Source organism: Schistocerca nitens, chromosome 6, assembly GCF_023898315.1.
Source record: "Schistocerca nitens isolate TAMUIC-IGC-003100 chromosome 6, iqSchNite1.1, whole genome shotgun sequence".
In the NCBI taxonomy this organism is placed as follows: Eukaryota; Metazoa; Arthropoda; class Insecta; order Orthoptera; family Acrididae; genus Schistocerca; species Schistocerca nitens.
Genome location: NC_064619.1, coordinates 390,340,130 through 390,365,788, shown reverse-complemented (window position 1 = coordinate 390,365,788; position 25,659 = coordinate 390,340,130). Strand labels below are relative to the sequence as shown.

The 25,659-nt window shown below is 39.5% G+C and overlaps 1 protein-coding gene across 2 annotated transcripts in view; it reads left to right on the top strand.

Moving 5' to 3' along the window:
* Positions 1-25,659, top strand: part of LOC126263142 (trafficking protein particle complex subunit 13) — a 255,521-nt gene that overhangs the window by 127,438 nt on the left and 102,424 nt on the right. For both annotated transcript variants that reach the window (XM_049960175.1, XM_049960176.1), the window contains one exon: positions 3,488-3,605. In XM_049960175.1, the coding sequence (XP_049816132.1) occupies positions 3,488-3,605 (118 nt within the window). The remainder of the gene's footprint in view (positions 1-3,487; positions 3,606-25,659) is intronic.

The window sequence follows — 25,659 nt, the reverse complement described above, 5'->3', positions numbered from 1 at the left end:
ATCTGTACTTTACTGAAATAAACTTCACTGATATTATACCATTTGAAACCATTTAACAACACAGTAAATTTATGTCTACTAAGTGAGATTGCTATTTAATTTGATTTTGTAAGATTCAGTTACATGTTGGATTATTTTTATGTAGAGATGCTGAATTTGTAGTATTTCTTGTGAAACATGGTACACCATTAAAATGACAGCTTGCACTTAGTAATGTTTGTGTTGGGGGGGTGATGTAGAATTTCTTTTTTTGAGCTGTACAGCTACATTACTTTCAGCAGGTTTTTCTGAAAATACAAAATTTAAGTATGAACATAATGTCATACTTTTTCACAATAAGTAATCCTCTCTCTCTGTTAAAATTTAAGTTTCTGAGAAAGTAATTTCTTTTTTTTTTTTCAGAAAATTTTTGGTTTTTGTTTCAAACCAACTCACAGTTCTCTACAATTTATGAACAAAACAGTGAGGAAGGTTAATGATATAAACTTCAGTATTTAGACCTAATGGTATTGTTGGAGTATGCAAGTAAGAAATAGTAGGTGGAAGGGTGAAGCTGAATAATAGTTGCAAAAATAATTTAAGAAATCATCAAAATAATAAAATAGACAATTGGCAAATAGTAGTAGATTGCAAATTAAAGTACCAATGTGAGTAAACATGAATCAGATGTAAGAAGGGAAAGAAAATGAATTTAATTCTATCAAAGGAAAGTGCTACCAAGAAAATAAATTTGAGACAGAATTGATGGTCAGTACTTCAGATGGCAAAGTGTTTAGTATTGCTGGTGGACACACATGAAAGTGCTGACATTATCCTAGCTTGCAGAACTATTAGTTACTTCACTGGGGAGGCAATAGATTCAAAATAGGTTAAAAAGGAAATACAGGTCACTCACACCCCAGGATGAAAGGGGCCCATCTGTAATATATATACATACATACTCTACAAGTTATCACACAGTGCATAGCAAAGAATACCTTGTATCACTATTAGTTATTCCCTTTCCAGCTCCACTCTCAAATGGAGTGAGGGGAAAAATGACTTTCTATACACTTCTGTATGAGCCCTAATTTCTCTTATCATGTTCTCATGGTCATTATACAAAAATCACATTGGCAGCAGTAGAGCGATTGTGCAGTCAGCCACAAATACTGGTTCTCTAAATTTTCTCTGAAGTGTTTCTCAAAAATAATATCATACTCCCTCCAGGGATTCCCATTTGAGTTCAGAGACCATTTCTGTAATACTTGTGTGTTGACTAACTTAATGGTAACACACCCAGCAGCAAGCCTCTGAACTGCTTCAATGTCATCCTTTAATCTGACCTGTTGGGATCCCAAACACTCAAGCACTACTGAAGAAGAGGTCACACTTGTGTTCTACAAGGTATCCTGTATAAATGAGCTACACTTTCCGAGAATCCTCCCAATAAACTGAAGCTGAGCATTTGTCTTCCTTGTTACTGCCCTTACGTGCTTGTTCCATTATGCCTAGATATTTAATTGAGGTGATTGTGTCAAGCAGCACCACACCAAACTACATTCAAACATTACAGGATTGTTTTTCCTACTGATCTGCATTAATTTATATTTTTCTCTATTTACAGCTAGCTGTGATTCATCACACCAAATAGAAATTCAGAGTCATTCTGGATGCTCTTGCAGTCACATGGTAATGACACTTTCCTGTACACTACCATGTCATCAGCAAATAATTGCTGATTGCTGTTCACCATATCCCTTAAATCAATTATGTACATAAAGAACAAGATAAGTCCTATCACACTTCCCTGGGACACTCTTGACAATACCCATGTCTTTGATGAATGCTAGCCATCCAGGATAACATTCTAGTTTATATTACTTAAGAAGTCTTCTAGCCACTGACATATCCGAAAACATATTCTGTATGCTCGGCGCTTCATTAACAGTTTGGAATGGGGAATTGTGTCAAATGCTTTCCTGAAATCTATGGATATGGAATATGCCTGCTGCCCTTCATCTATGGTATGCTTTCTTTACTTTTGTTGATGGGTGTTATTTATAAGGTCCAGAAACACAGCTGGTAGTTTGTCTTTTGGACAAACTGGTAAAACCATAGTCATCGGCTTGAAAGGTAAACAGTGATTTTAATGTATCATTTTTAATGCTGTAATGATTCTGATGACAGAAATCCAAGCATTCAACTTTCTATTAATAATTGAAGCATGTGCATGAATAATGCTGTATGGCACATTTTGCATCACCTTGATTCACTCACCATTCTAGTAACACACAGCATTATTTGTGCAGAGGTGCAAAAGCTGCAAGAGTCTCCTTGTTGTTAAGTGCCACCCTTGGATGATAAATGGGTCAACTGTTACAACAGGTGATGCAAACTGCCGTATATAACACTATTACATGCAATTCTACAAAATGTGCCATACAGCATTATTCAAGAACATGCTTCAATTGACAAAATCTCATTGCCCCCCCCCCCCCCCCCCCCACCACCACCACCAGTCTTCTTGGCATTAAGAATGTAATGTTAGAGCTTAGCAACAACTATTCAACATGCTCTTAGATTGCACTGAATATGCTAGTGAATGCAGTGGCCATCAGTTTCAATCATTCTTGATATTGATACATACGTCTATTGACAATGGGTCTTGCTTGGCCCAATCATCTGCTGTCTTTGTTAGTGAAATATGTGTATGTTTCTGTCTTTTTACATCTGAATTCATTGATTTGATGAACGATTTTGATGACTGTCTGAGAAGAATCTCCAAATCAGTTTATTCAAGTCACTGATTCCTCCTCCAGCACACCAAAATCATAAACAGGTATCACAAAAAATTATGCAGTTGTTGTTCTACAGCTTGTACTGTTCTAAACATTATGAGAAATGAAACAGTGGATGCCTTTCCACATGAAATAGTTACACATTGTTTAAACTTGCAATGAGAGATTAGATTTTATGACATGTGTCAGTGAAGTAGAATTTGATTATATATTGTTATACCCTAACTTCCTGGTGAGCTTCATAGAAAGACAGTTTTTCAATAACTAAATTATGTGACCAGATCCAGATGCGACCTGTCATGATCTCAAATGTCAATTTCTCAAATATATATGGAAATTACATGTCGCAGATGTGATGTTTTGCTGTGACATTGTGACCCTGCTATCCATTTAGCTCAGAATATGAAGGATCATTTAATTTCATAACTTTATCTGATTTTTCACATGCCTGACAGTGCTGAGACACTCACTAATTTTGACAGCTATGTTCCGTTCTCTCTTACCTGCTTCACAATTATTTGCTAAAATGAGAGTTTCATATCTCCTTTCAAGGTTTGCCATTGATTCTCAGTAATAATTAACGTCAGCTGATTGCTGTGCTAAAATACTGATTCATATAAAGCATTGTAACTGATCATTATTTGTAATGTATGAACCATTTGTCTTCTTTATGTTCCTGCTCATGAACTTGTACCATTTCTTTGCAGACTACTTTGTGAAGTGAGCTACAATTCACCCATGAAGAATCATTTATCATTTCGCAAGTTTTTTAAATTTGAAGTATTCAAACCTTTGGATGTAAAAACAAAGTTTTATAATGCAGAGGTATTTAACATAATTTTCTTATTTTCAACTAGTTCATTACAACTAAACATTTAAAAATCCCCACTTCAATATGAAGACAATGCTGACTGTCAGTGCTTTTAACTTCATGAAGTGCATCTTATAAACAGCTATACAGGCTCAGTTTTAAAAGAAATTTTGGTATTAATGGAATTTTAAATGGCTAATTTAAGACTTTCTTTTGTTATAAGTGACATGTTATAGAATTAATGATAACCAGTCATATGATAGCAATGATGGAATAGTTGAATGATACTTAAAAACATTTTAATCATTCAGAACCTTTAAAGACTGTTCATCATGTATTTCCGGGTTTGCAAATTTCTTATAGAGTTGGTCCAATTGTTGATGCACAGGGTGTGTAAAAAAAATATATTTTGTCTTCTCTGCTGACTATTAAAATTAAAACACCATGAAATGACATGCAATAAACATCAACTTGCCTTGAAGTGTACTACATTTGCTTGCATATGCTAATGCTTAGCATTTCAGTGCAACTGCAAGAAGTAGGTAGGAGTAATGCCATCTGCATTATGTATATAATGTAAGATCTCACAGCATATTTCTCATTCAGAAACTTCATTTGACTTTAAGTTATTTGTGAAAAGACTGTGTTATGCCTCATGTAAGAACCAGAAATGTTCGCCAGCATTTGTGCGAATTTGACAATGGCAGTATCATGTCCTATTGAGACTGCACTTCATCATTCTGCAATACTGCTGTTCCCCTTGGTTGAGATCCCATGACCGTCATGCAAGCATGGAATCAGTGGGTACGGGAGGGGATACTCTGACATACAGGAGCTCAACAGACCCACCTCATTGCAAGAAGTGAGTAAGAAGAGGATAGTATCAACAATGGAAACTCCGAGTAGGAATATCAACAATGTAGCAAAAGATAGGATTGCTACTTACCATAAAGATGACACACTAATTTGCAGACAGGCACAGTTTAAAGACTACACATAAGGTTTCAGCCACAGCCTTCATCGGGAAAAGAAAACACACAGCATTCATTGACACAAGCAAGCACACCTCATGCACATATGACTGCCAACTCCAGCAGCTCAGGCCAGAATGCATTTATCATGTAGGGTGGAAGCAGCAGTCTGGATGGGATGGGGAAGGGGAAGGGATAGCAGTGTATTGGTGTGGGAAGAGGGAAGTGCTGTCTTGTGGAGTGTGGAGGGACTAGAATGCCAACAGGTGCAGCATCGGGAGGTTGTGGAGCAGGGACGTGGGAACAACATTGCAGAAAAGGAGAGGAGTGGGGAAAGATGGGCAGATGCGTTGTCAGAGGGTGGCAAACAAGGAGGATAGAAGACTTGAATGGAAGGAGATGACAGGACAGAGGGGCAGAAACTGTTAGTTGGAGGGTGTGGGGATGGTATGTTACCATAGGTTGAGGCTAGGCTAATTGCAAGAGTTCTTTGGATTCTCCTCTCCACCACCAGCTTTTCTGAACTTCGTGGATGGGAGTTATCCTCACAACACATTCTCCACTCCTGTAATTATCCCAGCCTCAACCTAGCATTCTCTCCCAACACCCTCCACCTAACAGTTTCCTCCCACATCTGTTTTATCATCACCTCCCCATTCTTGTCTCCCACCCTCTGCCAATGCACCCGCCCTTCTTTCTGCACTCCTTTCCTCGTTTGCTGTGTTTTCCCCACCTCGCTGCCCACAGATGCCTGATACTGTGCCTATTGGCATTCTAGTCCCTGCAGATTCCACCAGATGGTACTTCTCTCTTCCCCCACCCATAAACTGCTATCCCTACCCCTGTCCCGTCCCCTCCAGATTGCTGCTTCCATCCCACATGATAGTTGTTTTCTGGCTTGAGATGCCGGAGTTGGCAGTCACGTATGCGTGAGGTGTGCTTGGTTGTGTGAAAGAATTGTCTGTGTATCTTTTTCTCTTTTTCCAACCAAAGCTGTGGCCAAAAGCTTATGTGTAAATGTCCTTTAATTGTGCCTGTCTGCAACTTAACGTGTCATCTTTACAGTAAGTTGTAATCTATCTTTTACTCTGTAGTTAATAAAAGGGTAAGATTTTTCATTTAGACGTACAGGACTGTGCAGTCTTGTCACACTCTACAACTGCTGGAGCATTAAGGACTGTTTGTACAGCAATCTCTGTTGTGCCTTCCTTCCACATGGCAACTGAGAGAAGCATGCCAAAGATGGTTCACCTAACAATGACACTGGACGCAGGAGTAGCAACAAGTCATTTTTCAGAGTAATCAGAGTTCAACATACAGCATCAAATTGCAGGTCACCAAACTGCAGGTATCACTCTGCTGATGTTCAGAGTAGAATGACTGTTGCCACAATGCATTAGTCATCATCATATGGGTCCAACACATGATGTGATGTAATAGGATGCCACTGAGTACACAACATGATCACTTATGATTCAGACAGCATTAGCTATTACATTTTTGAAATGATAAAGCCAGAGTGTGTGCCTTATCTTTGAAGTCTCAATGATGGTATCTTTTAACAAGATAATGCCAGACCTTATATTGCGCGTGCTGCCCTGACCTACCTTGAAACGGGGGTTTCTCAGCTGTTGTCCTGGGCAACACCTATTCCAGATCTCTCAGTCCAGAATGTCTGGTCACAGGTTGCTGAGAGATATGCAGGCCACCGCTTACCAGCCACTATAATCGATTAACTCTGGCACAGAGTTAAAGTTGCATGGATTGTTGCACTTTTACCCATCATCCAAACTGTGTTTTACTTTTTTTCCAGACAGACTATAGGCAGTGTTCTGCCAGCAGTGACAACTCGTTGTAGTAAATGTTGCATCATATTTACCCCAAAATCTCCTACAAATGTAATCATATATTCTTCGCAGTATATTGTGTACTCACAGTAAGTAAATTTTTTTTTGTGTGCCATCTTTCTCAACATTTTAATTTTAACGGCCTATGTTATAATTACAGTTTGTATGATTAGACTGTTTGTTGTGGCTGTGGACCCTACTGCAAAAAAAAAAAAAAAAACTTCATTGAAATGATAAAAAATCCTTTTATAGCTTCTCTGGTTAAGAAATTCTTAGCCAAATTAGCTCTATTTTAAGCTATTTCAATGTAAAAACAGTTTATTTATATGTGATGGTCCCATCCAAACAAGAAATTTTTAATTTTCACATGTCACAGGTGCAGTAATTCCATGCTGTTTGCACCATCGTACCACTTCAGTTACAATTCGGCCACAGCGATGTGTGTCTTAATGAAGTGTTATGTTTTCTCTATGCCCTGTTACTATGAAACAATAATGGGGAAATACTGTTTTGCCCCCAGAAATTGAAAAAGAAAGCATTGATTAATAACATGAAACATAATCATGTTAATCAGTATACATGCACAAAGTTTGCCATTGCCCTCAATACTCGGTGTGCAAATATTCTTACATTTTAGGTTGGAACAGAAAACTTTAAGCCAAACCAGTTTTTCAAATTTCACCCTTAAAAGCTGCAACTTTGAAAAATATTGAAAATAATCAAGACAGTAATTGTGGCTTTCTGTTTAGTCATACTCTATATTCTAATGGGTGGGCATCCTGAAGAATTTCTTCCAGGCAGACGAAGTTTAGTCAACAAAGTGGACATATAGCATTCAGTATCTGTAAACAAAAGAAAACTGCATGAGGTACTGTTGCACTCTGGCTTATTGATAGTTTTGTGTGGAGTCCTGTGTTTTTGGAATTTCAAATTCCCTAAAAAACATAAAAAAGGTAAAACAGTTTGAATTCAGAACGGTATGTGAATATCTTGGAACATTTTGTTGAACCACACATGTAATGACTTGGCTTTGGCCTGTACTTTTAATGTGTCGAGTGATGGTCCAGACCACATACAACATTATTGCCATTTGAAAATGAAGATGTGAATTGTGCTAGTTAAATATTTTGTGGTTGTCTTCAGTATTCTGAAACAGCAGTCAATAAAATATTTTTCTTTAATTGAGTCTACATAAGAGGATCCCTCACAGCTAGGACAGGGCGTATACGACCCAGGACAACCGGGAGATCCGGGAAAAAACCTGGGAATTTTTTCATCAGGGAGAAAACCGGGAAAAACCTGGGAATTGTTTAGAATTCCGGGATGTTTTCATTGTTTTGGTTTTCAGTTAAATTTTTGTGATTTTTGACTGGTAGGAGCCAATACTCTAACAAAGGATATTACTGTATCCCGCTACTGCAGAATAATACTGCTGCAACAAAACATGAACAAGAGAAAAAAAAACCAAAATAAAACTTTAGTTGCAAAGGAAATACGCTGTAAACAACAACAAAACACAGTACTCATACAAGCGTCTACCAACAGCACGGTGTCTCGAAGGCTTAGGAAGACTGTGCAATGCTTCATAACAACAAATTGCCTCCAATGAGCGTGATTTGACAACTGTTTAGAGTCATTTGAGGAGTTGCGGGCGGACTCTTGCGCATGCGCAGTGTAGTCGCGTATGCGTAGTACCGTCTCCCGCTTCTGGTTACCGAAGTGTGGCTGGGCGCCACTATCTAATATTGCCCCGGTTCGGAAATGTAGTAAATCTGGAGCTGAAGCACAGAGCTGTCAGAGTTGTGGTGGGGTGGAGGGTCGTCTCCACATGACCCGTGTTTAAGTTCAGTGATTTTGTTGTTTCGTCTTCGTTTATTGCTCTCACGTTAAATGATGATGAAACGGATTTTTGTGGCCGGGAGCTATCAAATGAATTAAAATACATTCGCTTAGTAACGGAAGGCAAAAATATGTTATTACTTTCAGATTTTATTTCCTCTTTTCTGACAGTCAAGCATTAATCACCTTGCAGAACAATGAAGTTATTTTTGTCGGTTTGTTTAAAAGATTTGACTTTTAGTAATGTTTTCTGCTGAGGCAATCAATTTATTTGAAACGAAGTGTTTAATTTCACACTCTTGGTTGGTTTCAACTGTTCACTGCAGTGCAAGTGCATGTATGGCATTATAACATAATAAAGAACCAAACATGACATAATACAGCACTGGTACTCCAAGAAATTTACATCCAAATATGGACATACGAACGTGCACTTTAAGCCGAATTATTCATTTTAGTGTGGTTCACGAAATTCCTATGCTCTTGAAGTATCCCCTGATGTCTTGTTTCTTTTATGACATAATATAAGATCTTTTAATGTTTCACACGTACGAACGTAAGGGCTACCTGCATCATCGTAGCTGCGCAAGCGCGGTGACGCCTGTTAACTGGCACCCTCTTGCAACTGCTGAAATGAACCTATCTCTAACAGGTCTCAGGAAAATATTGCGAATGGTGGTTTGAAAAGCGTTACAGTCAAAGCAAATTTCCTTTTGCGCAAGATGAACTGTGTGCGAGAATGTACGATGAATTTTTTAAATCACAAAGTGTTTGACTCTCATTTAAAAATCAACTTAAATATCTTCAACATTTCGCTGCCCTGTCAGCAACTGTATAAATATGAATTTTAATTTTAATAATGAACAGCCTCAGTTGCACCGTTTGCCTAGAATTTACTGTATTAGTATTTAGATTCTGAAGAAGTTTGGGTTATCCCGACTGAAAGCTAGGTAAAATTTAGGTAGACGGTGCAACTGAAACTGTTCATTATTAAAATTAATAAAAATCAACTCTTTGAGGATGACAATTTAGAAGAATTTCGAGTGCAGGTCAGACATTAACGTCGGTATTAAGAGTTACTGGCACATTTGTGTGATGTATCTTAATTTAAACCATAATTGTGTGTTCGCGCTAGTTAAGAGTGATCTTGCTATTGGCTGACTACATGACGTGTTCCATGCTGTCATCAGCGGGCAATATCAAGTGACAGAGCTGTGACTGGCTTACAAAAGCGCATCACAATCTCAATTTCAATATTTCGGAAAGTGACATGCAGTGTTTGGTGGAATTCAAATTTATACCTTCGTGTACATGCTCCCACCCCCCCCCCCCCCCACCCCCCCTTCCAGGAATGTAGTTTTCTGAAGTGCCGGGAAATTCTACGTTGGTATATAAAACCATAAACATTCAAAGGATTGATGAGTTTTACAGTGCTGAGGAAGAATATACTGTCACTTACACGGAAAAAGTGTATTTTCACCCGGGAGAACGTGTATTTTTTACCGGAAAATCCGGGAAAAATGCGGGAATTTTTTTTCTTTGTCCATGTATACACCCTGTAGGAGCACAGCTTTCAGCTGTGAAGCGCTGTGTATGGAGGTGTGTGAACATTGAGACACAGCCATAGAGAGAGTTACAAAATCACCTTACGTGATTGGTTGAAGTAGATGGGTGCTGCACCCAGCTGCTGTCAGGGATCAACATATGCTGACTCGACTGCAGGCCACCAGGCGAGCTTTCAAATGTTTTATTTCTTATTTGAAGCACATCTTTAGCATGCTTGGTCACTGAATCTTGCTGCCTCAACTACTTTCCTCAGGAGATTCCTGAAAGTCATAAGGTTTTGGAGGGATGTCTTGTTAAAGAAATCAGACCATCCGTTCTTGATTGATCAGGATCCAAGTAGCGTTCATTCATCATTGTGTTCTGTAGATCCCATCGAGAAGGGTAACCTTGAGGGATATTTATAACATTGTGGAGAAACTAGTGAAAGTGCACTACTTCAAAAGTAGCTCGTGTCTTCTACATAGTTTTTTAAACATAAGCATCCAAGTTTTAGATGGCAAATTGCTTGTGTCATTGAATTCAATGATATTATTGTTCATTCATTCGTGTTTCTTCTTTGCCTTATTACGCTTTTGGAGTGTACCACTAAGCTTGGTGCCATCTTCTATAAGAATTTTCTTTCAAATTAATTACTGGCATTACTTCGCTTCCGTCAGAGAACTGACTGGATCGATTTCAACAAAGACCTGGTACAGACATTGTTTTCTGTGTGGAAAGAAGCACTGCATGAGTAAGAACAATCTACATTCCATAGGGGTGGTGGTTGTGGGTGAAAATGGAGTGACAGAGAAGCATAATTCAGGAATGTCTGGAGCAAAGAAATTTCAATAAAATTTTAGTCTACGTGACTCATTATTTACATTATTTAATTAAAAATACTGTGTGAGTAATACACCCCACTTTACATCTAGGAATGGGTGTGGGTGTAAGAAGTCATGACACACAAAGTATTTGATAATGACCAATATTAGTATGGAATCCATAGTTTTTGGAACCACTAGTCTCATTGGTAACAGTCCTGGTGGGCGTTTCACTCCTAGGTATGTGTGTATGTAGTGGGAAGAGTTAGATGAGGTGCCAAGGTAGTGACATATCAACTCATCTTTGCAATAGCTGAAGCAGTTCTACCAGAGTTGGCACACTTTTCATTTGTCATCAGGAAAAGTAATACTGTGATAGTAATATGCCCCTAGCACCCATACGGCTGAGGGGGGCATGAGGGGTCAGGAGGAAAAGGGATGATATAAAAGCATAACTCAGGGATGCCCAGAGCAATTTTATCCAACCTAGGGATATACATTGTAAGTAGGCTGTTTATGTGTCTGTATGTTGGCAGTGCGATAGATTGCATTAATAACTCTGACAGCGCTGTGGGCCCTCTGTAAGAGACTCTGTGGCTGGTTGCACTAGCAGTTGGAGGTGAATAGCCAGCAGTGATGGAAGTTGGGAATGAGTAGTCCATAGATTTAGGTTTTGTGTTATTACCCGTTTCTGAATTTGCTCAAGACACACTTTCTTTTTTTCAATATATAACTATTGCCGGTGTGGACGCATTGCCGAAAAGCACGTTGGGACATGTTTGTCACTCATGCATTGTTATTGCTATTACTTCAAAAAGTTAATCAAATGAACCAAGAGCTTCAAAAATTTAACACAACTGAACAACCACTAGAACTAACACGTGAAGATTTAACTGCTGAGACATCCGAAATCAAATCGAAACATCAAAAAGTTTCTGAAGATGTAAAAACGCAAATTTGTGAGCATTTTCAGCCCATCTTTTTGCAACATGAAGACACATTACAGAATCATGAAGCTGACATAAAAGGACCGCAGATTATTTTTCACGAAAGTTACGACAACTTACAGGCTAAAATTGACTCAGTTGCATCTACCGATACAGCCATGCAACTTGTAAAAAGTCAGGAAAACTTACAGGCCACAGTAGATACGATTACAACACAAATAGACACACTAAAACTTGATTCAGAAAAACACACGGAGGAAATCTGCACATTATCGGAAAAAGTAGTCGAACCTTCGGATCAGCTAACTAATTTATCTACGAATGTAGATGATGATCTGAATGATACAAGACCAGTAGCCTTTACTGATACAGAGGAACACAAAGGAATGAGGAAATTTAAACAAAATCAGAAACAAATTAATACGCAACACAAAAGAGAAATACAGGAAGTTCAAGATCAATTGGCATAGGTGAAACTTCTTTCTTAAGTTTTTACTTAAATTTAAATAACTGAGAAGGTGAAACTTTTTAATTTAGTTCTGAAACTGCTGAGTGAAATTGAATGAAAGTGAACCTGCTTAAACTGCTGAGTGAAACTGAATGTACTGTCACTTTGCTTGTCTTTATCATATCAACACTGACCTACAGAATTTACCCTGAGAAACAGAACTCGAACTTTTCCTATTCATTAATTACTGGCAGTATACAATGGTAAATGATCTGACTGCTTTAAAATTAACTCAAAAGAATGATCCTGAATAAGAAGAAATCCTAAAAATAACCTATATATTTCATAAGTCACCTACCTCACAAAAATCATTACCCAAACTACAGCAATGCTGCAAGCACCAATACTGCCAACTAAATAAAAGATTCTAACTATTGAAGGCTCTAACTACTGATGGGCATGTGGTTAGCAAAGGAAAGGTTTTGTTGCAAAGCAAGCAATGTATTTTTACCTTAATAATGTGACATCCAGTTCAAAAAAATATATAACCATCTGGGACATCCAGTTCCAAAAATTATATAGTCATGAATAATATTCAGACTCCAAGTCTGTCACGTCCAGATCGTCCGCTAGCACTAATTCTGCAGACCTCCAACACTGCTAATTATTAACCTCTAACCTCCATCACTCCTGACTACTCACTCCCAACTTCCATCACTGCTGGCCATTCACATACAACTGCTAGTGTGACGAGCTACAGAGTCTCTTACAGAGTGCCCACAATACTGTCAGAGTTATTAACGCAATCTGTCGCGGTGCCAACATACAGACACATAAACAGCCTACTTACAACATGACTAATTTTTTTTATAAAAGTACTGCAGAAGTAAGATTGCTCTTCTACTCCTGGGGAAGGGGGTGGGGATGAGAAGGGGTTGATATGTAAAAATTTTCTAAAATTACCTGTTTGTGTTTCTTTACTGTATTTAATTGACTTGGAATACTTTAAAAAGTATGAATAGCAAATTGTCTCTTTATTTGTGCTGTTCAGTGCTGACCAGGTCACGAAATGAGCTCTGCAGTGAGCCAATAATTTTGTCAGTGTGTTTCAGGACCTAAGATCATGCCACATGGCTGAATATCTCAGATATTTTTAAGAGCCAGGTTGGTGTTGAATGGTGTAAAATAGCAGAGAATCAGACATATGTATACAATATATGTGACACATACATATGTGGGTGAAGCTATGGGTAAAAAGTTAGTGTTGCTGTAAATAGTGAGCTGGAAGTGGTAGTAGTAATTTTAATGTTCACTGTGTAAGTTTGAGATGAAACACAGAGGGATAAAATACAGCAAAGCATTCAAGTTTTAAATCAGTGTTTCTTTCTTGACCGAGTAGAAGTAATTCATTCCAGAGAATTTAAACAGCATTCAGGCAAACATGCCATGTCAGCCATGAGCCAGATTATGAATTTGGCGCCCTATATTGTTGACACAAATTAGAAATGTTGAACTGTTAATGTTATTGAGAATCAGTTATCAGAAAGCCTTGTCAGTAAGAGAAAGGACTCAGCAGCAACTCATATACAAAGACATTCTAACAACACTCCAAAAGAGAAGGGCAGTTGCTTTTTTTATCATTTACTTAAACAGAGAAAAGTAGCTAATAATAATCACAAGTAACTTTCCTGTAATGCACACGGTGAACATAGTGGAACTGTAGATGGCAATATAAAAATAGCTATAAATATTGATGGAGGAAAAAAATAATTGCCGTCTTATCCTGTCATGTTGTGACCCATTTGAACTGGGGTCCTGGCTGACAGACTAATAAATATCTACTGTGTTTTGTTTGCTTCAACCTTTACTTATATTTTTCCAGGTGAAGCAATATGATTCCAAAAGCATGTGCTCTTGTCTGATTCCACTTACGATGATATTTTTGTTCTCAGTATTTCATCAGTAAAGTGATGTAATTAGCTTACCTGTTTGAATGTGCAACAGTAGGAGGAAAATTATGAGTCACTAATACTAACATGGCTTTTTGTCATACTTGTAGACACCTCCTAGGACAAAAATGTATCAAATGCATGCCATTTTAATTAGTTTCTGTAGTAATATAATTACTTCATATCGACATAGATCTAGGGTTATGTTGTAGGGTTATTCATTTTTTCCTTGTCTTCTTCCCTCTCTTAGCTACGTTTATTAGCAATCCAGCTTTCTAAGTGAACGATAGTAAGGTGATTAACATTAATAATAAATATCACAACTCCCTTCAAATACATATTCTGTTTTGTAATCAAATAATTTATATTGGTTTTGATAATGAATACCGTGAGGGCTGTAATGATGTGAAAATGCTACTGCTGCTTTGTGTGTGTGTGTGTGTGTGTGTGTGTGTGTGTGTGTGTGTGTGTGTGGGTGGGTGGGTGGGTGGGTGGGTGGTTGCGCGCGCGCAGTATCTTCGTCTCCCATCTGTTATTTTAGGGATAAATCATTTAGGTTTCTGCAAGTATGAATATCAACAATGTAGGAAAACATATTACTACTTACCAAAAAGAAGACATGTTAAGGTGTAGGCAGGCACAATTAAAAGACACTTACGTAAAGCTTCATTACCAAAAGAGAAACACACACCATTTGTACACATCAGTAAGCTCACCTCTTGCACATGGCTGCCAGCTCCAAGGTGCTGGAGTCAGTAGTCTTGTGTAGAAGTGGTTTGCATGCTTATATGTATGAAATGTGTGTGTTTGTCTTTTGCTGATGAAAGCTGTGGCCAAAAGCTTTATGTAAGTGTCTTTTAATTGTGTGTGTTTGCAACTTAACTGTACGGTAAGTAGCAGTCTATCTTTTCCTGCGTTGTTCATTTAGATTTCTGGTTTTCATTTGTACATTCTATGCCATATATGAATTTTCCTCTTGGTCAAATCCATGTTGTAAATGACATTTATTGTTGGTAGTATACTGATTAATTGTGAATGAGGTTGTACGAGGGTAATCACAAAAGTAAGGTCTCCTGTTTTTTTATAATTACATAGACCTGTTTATTTCTACAATGGTTTACATCAGTTTACAGCTTGAACATTTAGCTATTTTTCGACATAATCACCATTTCTGCCGATGCATTTTTGTAGATGCTGTGGCAGTTTTTGTATGCCCATGTCATACCAGCTTTCCACCATGCTGTTCAGAAAGTTATGAACCTCTTCTTTCACCTTGTTGTCAGAGCTGAATTGCTGGGACCACAATTGATGCTGACAGGTACTGTGAGACTCTGAAAAAACTCAAACTGGCAATTCAGAACCGGAGAAGAGGAATGTTGAGCAAGGGTATACACATTCTCCATGACAACGCTCGCTCCTGCAACAGTTTCAGTGGAACATAATTGCCCACCCACCCTATAGTCCTGACTTGGCGCCCAGTGACTATCACCTGTTTCCTAGGTTAAAAGAACATTTGACCGGAAAGCGATTAAGCTTCGACGATGAGGTGAAAGAAGAGGTTCATAACTTTCTAAACAGCATGGTGGCGAGCTGGTATGACATGGGCATACTAAAACTGCCACAGCGTCTACAAAAATACATCGACAGAAATGGTGATCATGTCAAAAAATAGCTAAATGTTCAAGCTGTAAACTAATGTAAACCATTGTAGAAATAAACAGGTCTATGTACTTATAAAAAAAAAATAGGAGACCTTACTTTTGAGATTGCCCTCGTACATAGTGTGTATATTTCCATTGGGGAATGTCACATTAAGTATATATGTTATTTGGAGCAGAAAAGGCAGAGAGAAAATGACTGAATAACATGAAGGAGAAGTTAATATGTTTTTGTTGAAATTTATGGTATTTTATAATAGTGTGGTGCATGGCTAGTTGAACAGAGGTGCTTCATTAAATTAATATTGTAAGCAATGTGTGTAATTTTACCTTACTCAATGGTGAACTTATGGTGTCACAGTGTATAATAAATTAGTGTTTTATTGACATTTTTGATCATTTTTATTAACATTTATTATAGAATAAAATTTGCTATTAATTAATACAAAGTAACGTGTGACATACTGGAAACTAAATTTTACATTCATATAATCTTCTTTTTATGTTCACTGCATGAATCTTGCTGGTGCCTGCATGCTGCATTGCATGTTAAAAGGACTTCATTGTAAGTTTAATGCATTTTATTTTGGATTTATTACCATCTGGAAATATTTAATTTTTTTAATCAAAATACAATCATCTTTAACAGTTAAGTACTCATATCATGTGCTTCACCTGAGTAATATATTTTTTTTCTATGTTACTGGGACTAAGGTTTAGTTCTTCCTTAAGTAATGTTGTAGAAACATTTTCATTGGCATTTATTAGTGGAGTGGGATCTTTATTCTATGATTAGTGCATAGTAATATGGTGTCTAATTCATTTTTGTGCTGACGGCATCCCTATATTGGTAATATTAATCATGAAGATATTAACGGGTTACTTGTAGGAGATCGTGTTTTCTGTTTTTGGTGTCTTGACTAATAATCACCCTATCAATTGGCCAGTTTGGACACTTTAGTTATTTCATCCATCATAAATTAGACTATGTATCATGCCCCTTACAACATGTTGGTATCAGAGTAAAATTGTGATCAAACATCATGAGAAGTAGCACTTCTGGGACTCAGTACGATCAGATGGAGGGGACTCACAGATGTGATGGGCAACGTCTGTCAGTACATAAATGATAACAAAAACAATCAATTTTTGGCAAAATAATTTAATTGGGTTGATAAAAAATCTACTCACCAAGTGGCGGCAGAACACTTGCATAAAAGAAAGTTATAATTGAGGGAGCTTTTGGAGGCTGTGGTTCCTTTTTCAGGTAGACAGGTTGAAAGGAAAAGAAGAAGGATGAAGGAAAAGGATTGGACAGGTTTAGGAAAAGGAGGAGATTTCAGAAAAATCACCCAGAACCACAAGCCAAGGGAGACACAGGACGGGATAAGAAGGAAAGACTGACTGACTGGGGACTGCATCACACGAGAATTAAAAACCTGTGAGCTTAAAGCTGGAAGACAGGGTAATATGCAAGACAGGGATTACTACTTAATCATCATGCTTGAGTTAATAAGAGTGAAAAGCTAAGTGCATTGTACATAAGAGTTGGGAGAGGAGCAGTGAAAAATACATGAGTAAGAGAATGAAAGATATAGAAAACTAAAATGGAGTGAATAAAAGAGTAGTTACTGTGAAGAAATGCTGAGACAGAAGAAATTAAATTAAATTAAGGCCAGATGGGTGGTGAGAACCAAGGACATGTTGTAGTGCTAGTTCCCACGTGCGGAGTTCTGAGAAACTGGTGTCTGGGGGAAGAACCCAGATGGCGCATGTGATGAAACAGGCATTGAAATAATGATTGTCATGTTGTAGAGCATGCTCTGCAACAGGATATTGCGTGTTGCCCATATACACCCTCTGCTTGTGCTCCTTCACCCTAATTGATAATTTGGTGGTAGTCATGCTGATGTAAAAGGCTGAATAGTTTTATAACAGGTTGTATATCACGTGTTGTTTCACAGGTGACTCTACCTTAGATAGTATATGTTTTTCCAGTTACAGGGCTGGTATAGGCGGTAGTAGGAGAGTGCATAGGGTAACACTTGCAGAAGAGACCGTCACAGGGGTAGGAGCCAAAGGGTAGGGAGATGGGTGCAGAAGGAGCATAGGGTCTGACAAGAATATTGCAGAGATTGCGAGGGCGACGTAAACCTGTTCCAAGTGTGGTGGGTAAAATCTCAGAATGGCTTTCATTTCAGGGCATGATTTTAGGAAGTTATGACCTTGTTGCTGATTAATACATTCCAGACCAGGATTTTATACTTCCAACAATTAATTCATTCCTCTGCCATCCTTTTCACGGATCACTTGGAGGGGGCTTTCCTGGGATCCACAAGTCTTCAGCCCTTGGTTTGGTTTAGATACATTGATGACATCTTTACCATATGGACTCATGGTGAGGCTGACCTGTTAAAATTCATGAAATCTCTTAATAACTCACTGAAGGCCACGTACACTCTTCTGTCCACATTAAACCTACTAACAGACAACACTACTTACATTTTTACAGTCAGCATCCTTTCCATGTCAAACGTTCCATTCTGTACTGCCTTGGCATTCAGGGCAAACATATTTGTTCGGATGCAAACTATTTACAGCAATGCACCACCATTCTCACTTCAGCCTTCACTGGATGTAATTAGTCCTCCAGTCCAGTTCAAAAGATGATTTGCTGGGCCATCACATCCAATCTTGGTATTGCTGATCCCTCCAAGAAACAACTTCGGAGCACACCACTGGCGATTCAGTATTATCCTGGTCTGGAATGTATTAATCAGCTACTTCATAAGTCTATGACTTCCTAAAACCATGCCCTGGAGAGAGATCCATTCCGTCTGAGATTTTACCCACCACACCTAGAATAGCGTTTTGTTACTCTCCCAATCTCTGCAATATTCTTGTCACACCCTATGCTGCCCCTGCATCCATCTCCCTACCCTATGGACCATCCCCACTGAGTGACTTGCCCCATGCATCCTCCTACCACCACTTATACCAGCCCTGTAACTAACAAAACATGTACTATCAAAGGGAGAGCCACCTGTGAAATGACACATCATATACCAGCTGTTATGTAAACACTGCTCAGCCTTTTACATCGGCATGACTACCACCAATACGATGAATGAGCATAGGCAGAGGGTGTATACTGGCAACACAATATTCTGTTGCAGAGCAAGCTCTACAACATGACATTTGTGATCTCAGTGCCTGTTTCATCACATGCACCCTCTGGATCCTTCCCCCAGACACCAGTTCCTCAGAACTCTGTAGGCTGGAACTAGTGCTACAACATGTCCTTGGTTCTCGCCACCCACCTGTCCTTATTTTAGTTAATTTGTCCTGTCTCGGCATTTCTTCACAGTAACTACTCTTTTCTTCACTGTGTTTTAGTTTCCTACGTCTTTCATTGTCTTACCCATGTATTTTTCAACACCCCCTCCCACCTCTCTTATGCACAATGCACTTAGCTTTTCATACTTACCAACTCATACATGATGTTTAAGCAGTAATCTCTGTCTTGCATATTATCTTGTCTTCCACCTATAAGTTATCAGGTTTTCAAAACTCGTCTGATGCAGTCACCACTATCAGTCTTTCCTTCTTATGCTGTACGGTAAGTCTCCTTTGACCTGCGGTTCCGGGTGACTTTCCCGAAATCTACCCCTTTTTGTAGACTTGTCGAGTCCTTTTCCTTCACCCTTTTTCCTTCCCTTTCAACCCTTCTGTCTGAAGAAGGTGCCACAGGCTCCAAAATCTTACCAAATTTTAACTTTCATTTACGTGTGTGTTCTGCTGCCACTTGTTGAGTACATTTTTTTATCTGTAAATTATTTAGTACATAAAATGAATAAGTTTCTATTACAGGCTGCAATTAGAGCAAATTCAGTGACAAAAATATTGTTTTTATGGGCTTGGAGACTGTCTTAATATTTGAGAAAGAGTCTGGGAGTGTTTCATTTGGAGTAGTTTCATTGGCATATGTAGAAGGATATTGGCTCCATTAGAAACTGGAGCAAGCATCAGAAAGTGGAAGACATAGTGGTAAAACAACCAAGTATTAGTGTAAATTTATGATAGGAGTCGGCACAAAGTATGGGCCTAGAAAATAATACAGTTTATTTATAAAAGGGAAGAGAAATTAGCATTACGCATATCAAGAACTTCTAGAACAACTATTTCAAAATTAAAGTGGCTCAGAGCAAATACAGTGTTAAGATGTGGATAATAAAATTAATATTTTTATGTAACACAATGGCAATTAAAGAAACAGCAAACTGAAGAAATAGGCTGAAAGTATTTGAAGCAAACAAATAGTGGAAGTGCTTTACAGACGTATAGTGGGGGATCCCAAGACCTAAGTAAACAAAACTCGAAAGTGTCTTTGGCAATAACAATATATATACACACACACACACACACACACACACACACACACACACACACACACACACACACGACCACTGTCATCTTTGAACACTGAAGCCAGACTAAGGTTACTAGTGATCTCAGCTGGGGTGGGTAGTAGGGTTAGAGAAGTAGTGTGATGTGAGAACGGAAGGACAGCAGTGCAGAGGTGGAAAAAGATACTGTAGTGCTGTCTGTGGAATTGTGCAGGGATATGAAGGAAACAGGACGATGGGCTGCTAGGTGGAGGATCAGGAGGCTCTGCTGAGAAGAAAAAAGGGAGAGGAGAGGAGAGAAGGTGAAAGAACTGTGCAGGTGCACTGCAAACGTAGAAGTCAAGTGTGATGCTGGAATGAGAGCAGGGAAGGTGATAGAGGAAAGTGGAGGACAGGGATAACCAATGTTTAAGGCCAGAGGGGTTACAGGAACAAAGGAAATGATGCGGGAAGAGTGCCCACCTGCATAATTAGGAAGTCATGTTGATGGGAAGAATCCAGATAGTACAGGCTCTGAAGCAGTTGTTAAAATCAAGCATCCCATGTTGCTCTACATGCTCAGCAAGTGAGAGGTCCAGCTGTCTTAGTGATAGTTGAGCGGTGACCATTCAGGTGGATAGACAGCTTATTAGTGGTCATGCACACACATACAATTACGCCCAGTAGCTGCAATTAAGTTGGCAAACCACTTTTCTGCTGGCAAACCGCTTTTCTGCTTACAAACATAGCTGTGCCTTTGATGGAGTGTGAAATGCTTGGACAGGACATGTTGATTGTGCAATGCAACACTGTGTGCTTGACTGCAGCAAATGATTCACAGCCCATGCCATCTGGATTATTTCCACAAACACCAGTTTTTCTGAATCACGCAGCCGGGAATGATCCTTCTAATAAATCATTCATTCCCATTATGAGTCATTGACAGTTAATTAGCTGCTATCAGTGTACCTAATTCATTGGCTTGACTCATTGTAATATATGAGGGGTTGGTCATGCACCATTGCTAGAAGCCCATACATTAAACCCAGAATTAATCCTTCACCATTTTAAGCAAAATATATGTAAATAAGAAAAAGTGGCTGGATAAATCCCATAGAACTAATGAGATTACGGAACTAGACAGTTACAGTTTAAACAAAATAAATGTTCTTTAACCAAAATTTTTGCATATGAGAATGGTGTCCTCACACAGGTTACACATTCAAAGGGAAAACAATTAAACAATAATTAATGTATGTATGTAGGTAGGTATGTAGGTAGGTGGGTAGGTAGCAGGTGGTGAGGTAGCACTGCAAGCGTCACATAGAGTACAGAAAATGTGCAAGCAAAGTTCATTTAACTGCACAAAAAAAAAAAAAAAAAAAAAAAAAAAAAAAAAAAAAAAAAAAAAAAAAAAAAAAAACAGAAAATACTCAGTAAGAAAGTGTAATTCCCCACTATCAGTTGTGATGGAAACTACAGTTCTTTTATTCTAAATAACGACTGCGAGGAAATAATGCAAATTAAAAAAAAAAATTATGCAACAAGTCCGTTACACATGAATATGAACATAAAATGCAGAAAATAATTGCAGCTCACAGCTGTCTCAAATAACCTTAAACAAAATTGAAGTTCATACAGTTGCGCAAAATCAGTCACTGCCTGTAACTCTTGCTCACAAAATCATACTTAAGAGGAGACCCCACGATCAAATGTCAGTCCACAGAAGCAGTCAAATTCACATTTCAAAAATTCTTGAGAAAATTGACTTTGCAGTTTTCTGAGTGTCTTTAATACCCTGAAGCAGGGTTGGTTGGGTTTTTTTACAGGTCGCATGCTTCTGTACAGGAATGTAGAATCCTCGCATGGCATGAGGGAGGCACAAGTTCAATTCCCAGCTTAGGTAAATTTTTAAGCAAAGAGCATTCAGTGAGCATTTCTGTGAAGAGTAAAATACATGAAGATGAAAATAAACTTCTAATTTAAACAATCTTTTATAAACATCAGTGATTAAGGAGTTACATTTGCAGTTAAAACTGGATTTTTGTGTGCTTTGCAATGAGAAATAAAAAATATGTGAATTTTTGATAAAAATTACAGTTAGATCTTAAGTAGCATATATTTGATGAATTTTATATTTGAATGACATAGGTATTCGAATGAACAAAAAAGATTATTAAAATAAAAACAAAAAAAAAAAACCCCTGATTTAGTCTCAAACCAGTAATTTGGCAGTTGCCATTCTCAAGTGGTACCGATTCTGTTTTCTTTTTTTCTGTCTTTCCTTTTTTTTCTCTATATATTTTATGCTTTGTAACAATTCTACATCTACATTGATACTCTGCAGGGTAAGGTGGGTGGCGGAGGATACCCTGTACCACTAGTCATTCCCCCTCCTGTTCCACTCGCAAATAGAGCTAGGGAAAGAAACAACTGTCTGTAGGCCTCTGTATGAGCCCTAATCTCTTGTGTCTTATCTCTGTGGTCCTTACGCGTGATGTATTTTGACAAGAGCAGAATCTTTCATCAGTCAGCTTCAAATGCTGGTTCTCCATATTTTCTGAATGGTATGTATGAAGATGGTGTCTGTTCTTTCAGACATGTCCGAAAGAACAGATAACATCGGTGACCGTGCAGCTTATTAGAATGAATTTACAATTAAATCAGTACAATGAAATGAATACCCTTAACTGCATACAGGCATTGATATACATCAACATTGACAGTTGAAAATGTGTGCCACGACAGGGACTCAAACTCAGGATCTTCTGCTTACTTGGCAGACGCTCTATCCATCTGAGCCACCGAGGACATAGAGGATAGTGCGACTGCAGGGACTTACCTGTCGCATGCCTCCCATGAGACCCATATTCCTAACTTTTTGTCCCGCACTATATTCATAGTGCCCCCTGCCCCGCCCATTACACTCATTACTCGCGGCTTTACCAATTCCCGTAAGAATTTGGGGAATGTGTGTGGCAAATGGCCGGTGAACCTTAACTGTACTTATGTTAACTATATATCGGATTTTTTAGACATGTCTGAAAGAACAGATACCACCTTTATTTATTTATTTATTTATTTACCAAATGAAAGTGCTGGCAGGTCGACAGACACACAAACATACACCCAAAATTCTAGCTTTCGCAACCAACGGTTGCTTCATCAGGAAAGAGGGAAGGAGAGGGAAAGATGAAAGGATGTGGGTTTTAAGGGAGAGGGTAAGGAGTCATTCCAATCCCGGGAGCGGAAAGATTTACCTTGGGGGCAAAAAGGACAGGTATACACTCGTGCGCGCACACACACACACACACACACACACACACACACACACACACACACACACACACACACACATATCCATCCGCACATACACAGACACGAGCAGACATTTGTAAAGGCAAAGAGTTCGGGCAGAGCTGTCAGTCAAGGCGGAAGTACAGAGGCAAAGATGTTGAAAGACAGGTGAGGTACGAGCGGCGGCAACTTGAAATTAGCGGGGGTTGAGGCCTGGCGGATAACGAGAGGAGAGGATATACTGAAGGGCAAGTTCCCATCTCCGGAGTTCTGACAGGTTGGTGTTAGTGGGAAGTATCCAGATAACCCGGACGGTGTAACACTGTGCCAAGATGTGCTGGCCGTGCACCAAGGCATGTTTAGCCACAGGGTGGTGATCCTCATTACCAACAAACACTGTCTGCCTGTGTCCATTCATGCGAATGGACAGTTTGTTGCTGGTCATTCCCACATAGAATGCATCACAGTGTAGGCAGGTCAGTTGGTAGATCACGTGGGTGCTTTCACACGTGGCTCTGCCTTTGATCGTGTACACCTTCCGGGTTACAGGACTGGAGTAGGTGGTGGTGGGAGGGTGCTTGGGACAGGTTTTACAGCGGGGGCAGTTACAAGGGTAGGAGCCAGAGCGTAGGGAAAGTGGTTTGGGGATTTCATAGGGATGAACTAACAGGTTACGAAGGTTAGATGGACGGCGGAAAGACACTCTTGGTGGAGTGGGGAGGATTTAATGAAGGATGGATCTCATTTCAGGGTAGGATTTGAGGAAGTCGTATCCCTGCTGGAGAGCCACATTCAGAGTCTGATCCAGTCCCGGAAAGTATCCTGTCACAAATGGGGCACTTTTGTGGTTCTTCTGTGGGAGGTTCTGGGTTTGAGGGGATGAGGAAGTGGCTCTGGTTATTTGCTTCTGTACCAGCTCGGGAGGATAGTTGCGGGATGCTAAAGCTGTTTTCAGGTTGTTGGTGTAATGGTTCAGTGATTCAGGACTGGTGCAGATTCATTTGCCACGAAGACCTAGGCTGTAGGGAAGGGACCGTTCGCTGTGGAATGGGTGGCAGCTGTCATAATGGAGGTACTGTTGCTTGTTGGTGGGTTTGATGTGGACGGACGTGTGAAGCTGGCCATTGGCCAGATGGAGGTCATGTCAAGGAAAGTGGCATGGGATTTGGAGTAGGACCAGGTGAATCTGATGTTACCAAAGGCGTTGACGTTGGAGAGGAAATTCTGGAGTTCTTCTTCACTGTGAGTCCAGATCATGAAGATGTCATCAATAAATCTGTACCAAACTTTGGGTTTGTACGCCTGGGTAACCAAGAAGACTTCCTCTAAGCGACCCATGAATAGGTTGGCGTACAAAGGGGCCACCCTGGTAGCCATGGCTGTTCCCTTTAATTGTTGGTATGTCTGGCCTTCAAAAGTGAAGAAATTGTGGGTCAGGATGAAGCTGGCTAAGGTAATGAGGAAAGAGGTTTTTGGTAGGGTGGCAGGTGATCGGCGTGAAAGGAAGTGCTCCATCGCAGTGAGGCCCTGGACGTGCGGAATATTTGTGTATAAGGAAGTGGCATCAATGGTTACAAGTATGGTTTCCGGGGGTAAAAGATTGGGTAAGGATTCCAGGCGTTCAAGAAAGTGGTTGGTGTCTTTGATGAAGGATGGGAGACTGCATGTAATGGGTTGAAGGTGTTGATCTACGTAGGCAGAGATACGCTCTGTGGGGGCTTGGTAACCATCTGCAATGGGGCGGCCGGGATGGTTGGGTTTATGAATTTTGGGAAGAAGGTAGAAGGTAGGGGTGCGGGGTGTAGGTGGGGTCAGGAGGTTGATGGAGTCAGGTGAAAGGTTTTGTAGGGGGCCTAAGGTTCTGAGGATTCCTTGAAGCTCCGCGTGGACATCAGGAATGGGATTACCTTGGTAAACTTTGTATGTGGTGTTGTCTGAAAGCTGACGCAGTCCCTCAGCCACATACTCCCGACGATCTAGTACCACGGTCGTGGAACCCTTGTCCGCCGGAAGAATGACGATGGATCGGTCAGCCTTCAGATCACGGATAGCTTGGGCATCAGCAGTGGTGATGTTGGGAGTAGGATTAACGTTTTTTAAGAAGGATTGATAGGCAAGGCTGGAAGTAAGAAATTCCTGGAAGGTTTGGAGAGGGTGATTTTGAGGAAGAGGAGGTGGGTCCAGCTGTGACGGAGGACGGAACTGTTCCAGGCAGGGTTCAAATTGGATAGTGTCTTGGGGAGTTGGAACATTAGGAGTAGGATTAGGATCATTTTTCTTTGTGGCAAAGTGATACTTCCAGCAGAGAGTACGAGTGTAGGACAGTACATGGGTACCAGGGTGGCCCCCCCTCATATGCCA